At 54.3% G+C, this 6340-nt stretch overlaps 2 protein-coding genes across 2 annotated transcripts; one reads left to right on the top strand and one right to left on the bottom strand.

Annotated features, from left to right (window-relative positions):
- Positions 1 to 736: 736 nt before the first annotated feature.
- LOC109534030 (radial spoke head protein 4 homolog A) lies at positions 737 to 2569 on the bottom strand. Its single transcript, XM_048663058.1, has 5 exons — positions 2150 to 2569; positions 1779 to 2096; positions 1522 to 1728; positions 1339 to 1445; positions 737 to 1271 (listed from the first exon to the last, which is right to left on the bottom strand). Exons 1-5 carry the CDS (start codon positions 2567 to 2569, stop codon positions 737 to 739), a joined length of 1587 nt encoding a protein of 528 aa, XP_048519015.1.
- A 69-nt stretch (positions 2570 to 2638) lies between these two features.
- LOC125503091 (5-hydroxytryptamine receptor-like) lies at positions 2639 to 5732 on the top strand (the record flags this gene model as incomplete). Its single annotated transcript, XM_048662919.1, is given in 5 exon segments — positions 2639 to 2748; positions 2801 to 3151; positions 3195 to 3384; positions 3434 to 3553; positions 4587 to 5732. Coding segments are annotated over 5 exon segments (1161 nt in total), but the record flags the coding sequence as incomplete, so codon positions are not given.
- Between the last annotated feature and the right edge of the window lie 608 nt (positions 5733 to 6340).

Genomic DNA, 6340 nt, shown 5'->3' on the forward strand with positions numbered 1-6340 from the left:
AGTGTCTTTAATTGACAGCCCGATTGAGCTTTGGGTGGCCTTTCTTGGAAACCTTTGGGGAATTTTTGAGTTGACGTTGTCTTTTGGCAGCTAATGGCCACCAACCTGCAGACTCACTTTCCAAGGTCAGTCACTCCCAATCTAGAGCCTGGGCAAAGGTCGCTTTAGCACCGTTTAATGGTTGGGACAGTTGAGCCTTTAGCGGCTTTTTTCGCGGGCCTTTGGCGAATTTTTAAGTTCTCTCGATCCTCTAAGAGCTCGTTGTTATTAGCCCGAAGGCTCACGTTCGATGGCCAGCAACTGCCCATCTGGAGCCTTTGCTAAGGTCACTTTACCCGCGTTCTCTTCAAGAGCTCGTCCTCAATCAGGCGTGCGACTGGCAATTTTTGCAAGAGCCTTTGAAGATTTTTTTGACTTGGGGGCTTTAACAACGCAACTTAATCCGCTAGTTTCGCAGGCAAAAATCGCATTTTGCCTGCTTTCGGACCACCAGGAGGCAAAAACACAGCCTCAAATCATCCGCAAACCCCTCAAGGCACTCGCCAGTAAAATATGGCCCCGTCCCGGCATTTTTGCGCCTGGCCAAATGAAAATTCAACAGTTGCGCCTCTTGAAACGTTGCGTCCATAATGCGCACTATTTATGAGCCCTTATCCAGATTCGATCCAGAACAGTGGCGGCCCACAACGCAAGTTATTTATTAACGTAACACAACAACTGCAGTTTTCCATAAAAACTAGTCCTCGTCGTCCTCTTCCTCATCCTCCTCCTCCTCCTCCTGCTCGGGCTCGGCCTCCTCGCCTCCCTCTCCCAGCTGCAGTTTCGGCTTGGGCAAGTGGTCGATGCGCCACTGCTCCTCCTCCTGCCCGGACGGGTCCAACACCTCCAGAACCTCCGGCCCCACCGGATACTCCTGCTGCACAGCAGGCAGAGGCAGCGGCGTGAAGTTGGTCTGCATGTACTTCAGCCCGTCGCCTATGTAGACGTTGTAGAAGCCGCTGGTGGGCGTGGCAAGGGCGTGGCCGCCAGGCCACAGGTTGGAGCGCACCACCGCCAAGGAGAACATGTCCAGAACGCTGGCGGTGGGGCGCACCGTCCACGGATTGGTGGTCTCCAGGGAGGCGTCCTCCGAGAGGGGCGTGAGAAGGGGCGGCCCGCTTTCCGGCTCCACCCGCGTGGCTTTCGGCTCCTCCTCCTGCTCCTCCTCGCCCAGTTGCTCGCCCTCGTCCTCCTCATCGCCCGCGCCCTCCAGGTCGGGCCCGGGGTTCCACCTGGTATAGGGGCAGGTTACTTTTAGCTGCCCCCTACAGGGTGTCCCCTCATGGGGACACCCTGTACGGTTGGGGCTCCGCCCACCAGCTGGTCCTGCCCTGCGGCAGAATGTAGGGCGCCGTGTGCACCCAGAACGACATGGACGAGTCCAGGAGATCCTTCAGGGCGGGGGGCTGGTAGTGGGGGTTGGGGCTGTAGACGGTTTTCGGCTCCCCACCTGCTGCCTGCAGCAGGGAACGCATGCTCAACCCTGTTGNCCTCCTCTTCGGCGCCCTCCCCCAGCTCCTCTGCGCCGAAGGTGTAGAACCCCAGAGGGGCCACCAGGGTGGCCGAGGAGATCCTGGCAATCTGCGCCCTGAGCAGGTGCCTCTCCTGGCCGGGGAACTCTGGGTGGGTCTGGATGGGCGTGTCCAACCGTCCGCTGAAGGCCTTGTGGATCTGGCGCGCCACTCGGATCTGGAATGGGGTTTAAAAGGAACTGGGGGGGGTGGGAGTTGCGAGGTTGCCTGTTGTGGGGAGACGTCCGGCAGCTCGGTCCAGGGCTCCCCTATCCCGGGGCACACGAAGTAGGCCTTCTTGTTGAGGCCCACGCCCGAGGGCTCCATGGGGGCCTCCGCCGGAGGCAGGAAGTGGATCTGGGGCTCCGCCGGCAGGGCCCTGGGGACTTTGGAAGTTGCCCCTTCTCCCGCCAGGGACAGGTGGGCCAGCGCCTCGTCCAGCTGGCTCATCGGGGCGCTGGGCAGCTGGGCGGTTTGCTCCGCAAACTCCTCGTTCCGCCGCACATACTCCTCCTCCTTCAGCTCCGCCTCCAGCACCAGGTAGTTCTGGAAGGTCCCCAGGACCTTCCCCCAGAAGCGGATGGAGGCGATCNCCCCGCCTGTTCCAGATAGAAGAGCATCTCCAGCAGGTTGTTCCTGGACATGTCGGCCAGCTCCAGGTCCTCCGGGTCCAAGGTGGAGGGGGCGGGGGCTGGCAGCGGGCGCAGCGCCCTCAGCATGTGGGAGGCGAGCTCGAAGGCGGCGGGCGTGATGTAGCAGTCCTCCAAACGGTCGGTCAGCGGGCGGTAGCGGCGCTCCTTCACCTTGCGGCTGTACTCCTCGAAGAAGTCGATCACATTCTCGGGCCGCTCCGCCAGGATCCGGTTGAGCACCTCGGTCAGGTGGTCGTAGAGGTTGTCGCCGGTGTTGCCGCTGGCCGTTTGCAGGAAAGTCTTGGCGTTGAAGAATTCCGCCTCGTTGTTCGGCAGCTCTTCCGCCGCTTCGCCGGCATTTTGCGTGACCGAGTAGCCGAACAGCATTTTGCCAGTTGGGGGGGGGAAGTGACGTTGACTGATCGCGGGTGTCAAGGTGAATTCGGTTGGTTCCAGGTGAACATCAACTGGATCATGGGGCCCGAGCTGTGCGACATGTGGACCTCGATCGACGTGCTCTGCTGCACCGCCTCCATTCTCCATTTGGTGGCGATCGCCCTGGACAGGTGAGTCTGCGCCCCCCTAAACGCAGTGGCCCAGATGGGGACGAATGCGCAGGTACTGGGCGGTGACCAACGTGGACTACATCCACATGCGCAACAGTCAGCGCATCGGGGTGATGATCGTGATCATCTGGGTGATCGCTCTGGTGGTCTCCCTCGCCCCCCAGATCCCCCAGTTCAAGGACCCGGAGTACCTCTACCGGATCGAGGTGAAGAAACAGTGCCTGGTCAGCCAGGACGTCAAGTACCAGATCTTCGCCACCAGCTCCACCTTCTACGTGCCGCTGCTGGTGATCTTCGCGCTCTACTGGAAGATCTTCCAGGCGGCCCGCAACCGCATCCGCAGGCGACGCGAGCTGAAGCAGCAGAACGTCCAGACCAGCGAGAAAACGAACAACAACAGCCGGTGAGTGTGGGTGAGGCTGACAGAGGCTGCACGGAAATTGTAGAATCGTCTACCTCAGGCTGACCAGCACGTTCCTGGGCAAGCGCCGGTTCCTGCGCGTGAAGAAGTCGGCGGAGAAGAACCCGTCGGCGGAGGCGCTGGTCAGCTCGCTGGTGATGATGGAGGGCCAGTCGACCACCACCATGGAGATGCTGGAGGAGCATGAGGAGCCCACCAGCAGCAACGACCAGGAGGTGGGTGACTGTCTGCGTGTGATTGTGGGGACTAATTGAGGGTTTCCAGGAGGAAACCACCGCGTTCACCATATCCAGGCCGCCCACTGGCGAGGGCACGCCCCACCAGGTGCTGATCGTGTCCAGTAGTCTTTCGCCGGACAAGTCGTCGACCAATAGCGGCCACAAGGTATGTGGGGGCGGGGCTTGCGTCGAGCTCCTCCCCCTGCACTTGGCTTTGGACCGCGCCGGCCGCACAGTGGGGGTTTTCACATCAATTGCTCAAACCTCGTGGGCGAACAATATAAAAAGTTTATATTTGCTTTTCCTCCAAAGGACATTCTTGGAGTTTCGGCGCACTTTTGGGGAATGTCCCGCAGGTTTGTGTGGTAAAGTGTCCTAAGTTGACGACCCAATTAGGCGTTGAGTGGCCTTTCGTGCAAACTTTTGCCGAATTTTTAAGTTGAGGTTGTCCTTTCGCAGCTTATGGCCACCAACCTGAAGACTCATTTTCATAGGTCAGTTACTCCCAACCACGAGCCTTGACAAAGGTTCTTCTTACGCAGGTTTGTGTGATAAAGTGTCCGTAATGGACTACCCAATTAGGCGTTGAGTGGCATTTTGTGCAAACTTTTGACGAATTTTTAAGTTGAGGTTGTCCTTTCGCAGCTTATAGCCACCAAAAAATTGAACAAAACTTCAAAATTTAGAAAACTAAAAACGTTGGAAACATTCTGGACACGCCGCTGGACAGAGGAGGACAACGCGCCCAAAAAAGCCGATGTTGACTTTTCACCTGAATGGCCGAATAAGCGAGTTACTGGATGTTTTTGGAATTGCGGGCTAATTTTCGGAAAAAAATTCCCCAATTTAGGGAATTTGTGCCAAATCAAATCGCGGTCAAACTTCACTGTGCAGGCCTTAGTGGTCGAAGGCAACGAAAACTGCCCGAAACAGCAGGACAGATCTCGAAAATAACCCATCCTCAGGCTTCTTCACCTGAAAAATTCGGATGAAAATTCGGCCAGATTTTTTTTTTTAATCAGACGTTTGTCACAAACTGAATGAAAATAATCTCCCAAAATATCTGCGCGCTAATGTGTCAGCACTCAGTCCCAGCAACGCGGCTGAGTTACTGTGCCGGCGCACTGAGTTGGCGCAGCAACCACTGCGCCAACACTGAGTTACTCGCGGCCTGGCGTGATTAATGTGCGATTTTGCAGGCAGAAGTCCAGCAGAAAGAGCGCGCGTCCCGAGCGGCGCTTAGTGTGCCGCGGGACAAACACACGCAGTCCCGCCGGGACAAGAAAGAGAGCCTGGAGGCGAAACGGGAGCGGAAGGCGGCCAAAACGCTGGCAATCATAACCGGCGCTTTCGTGATGTGCTGGCTGCCGTTCTTCATTCTGGCGCTGCTGATGCCGCTCTGTGGCGCCGCCTGCACCATCAGCGAGTTCATCATGAGCTTTGCGCTGTGGCTCGGCTACTTCAACTCGACGCTGAATCCGGTCATCTACACGATCTTCAATCCGGAGTTTCGCCAGGCGTTCAAGCGCATTCTGTGCGGCGCCCGTCGCCAACGATCCCGCAATTGCCGATCGGGCAAAGTGCGGTAAAAACCGCTCGTTTCCTTCGAAGTTGGAGGGCGTGAGGAACCGGAAGACCTGCTTTACTTTGGCGTCACTCCGGCATCACTCCGGCGTCACTCCGGCATCACTCCGGCATCACTCCGGCGTCACTCCGGCGACACTTCGGCGTCCCCCAGCCCTTCCCGATTAATTAGTGAACATTTTATGGCCCGCAAACTGAGGGCGGTCGCTACCAAGTCTTTCCACCGTAGATGCAGATTTAGGTACTTTTTACCCCCATTCGGGGGCTAGTGTTAGTCGAACGAAAATTGTACAAAAACCAAGGGGATTATTGTACAATTGCCCGCTACCTCACCCCATTAAAGGGGCACCTTCAGCGTATACGCTATATGATTGAGCCTGATATACCCGTATACTCAGCCTGAAGGTGGCGCTGCCGCAAAAATCAAAACGTTCCTCCATTGTTGTCAAACGAAAATAGTCCCCGCCCCCCTTTTGTACATACATCTATATCCTGCTATATAAACATCATCTCTTCTGCATGTACATACATATTTAAAGCGGTAATAGGTGGCAACACTGTAAAGTTAAGGAACTCGGTTTTGTGATATATAGATATGTTTTTGTTGAAAATTTGAATGTTTATTCTGTAAATTATCGGGCTGGCGCCCCCCACTATTTACCAGTGTAAAGTGTACTAAACATTGTACTTAAGACTATATGGATTCTGTGTGTTGTACATATATAAATATATATACAAATATTTAAAAAATCCTAATAAACATTGAGGATGGAGCAATGGTGGTTTTCCTGGGGGGATTTGGAAGGTTGGCTCACTTGGGTGCGTAATGGATGTGAGTGGGACGTTTGATATTTTTCCTGGACAACCGGGAATTTTTAGACAAAATTGACTGTTGCCAAAATGTGCCGAATGTCCAGAGCGTGCATGAGAGGCAGCAAATTTTTTTTTTGAAAAAAATGCCAAGAACTTATAATCGAAAAGTTGGGGAGGATTTCTGGCAACACTGCTGGATAGAGGCACTGTGGCGCACGGAGAAGTAATGTTGCCTTTTTTCCAAAGTGACGAATCACAGAGCTGCAGCGGGGCGCTTTAAGAGTGTTTGGGTTTTTTGGTTTTTCCCACATAAATTACCCGGAGAATTTCGAAAAATACAAAAATATATTTTGCGAAAACCAAGAATTTTATGCCGGAAAAAATGTATTCGTCAAAAATTGTTCACGAGCTCAAAAAGCAGCTACGAACAATATTTTCAAAGGCGTTGCAAAATTTTTGGAAAAAAACCCTTTTTGGAAAATCACTTTTTAATTTTTTGCTCGAAAACCAAGAATTTTACAAACAAAAATCTTCTTCAAAAATTGTTTACGAGCTG

The sequence above is a fragment of the Dendroctonus ponderosae genome, unplaced genomic scaffold (assembly GCF_020466585.1).
Source record: "Dendroctonus ponderosae isolate FM_Combo_2020 unplaced genomic scaffold, Dpon_F_20191213v2 Dpon_F_20191213_12, whole genome shotgun sequence".
NCBI lineage: Eukaryota > Metazoa > Arthropoda > Insecta > Coleoptera > Curculionidae > Dendroctonus > Dendroctonus ponderosae.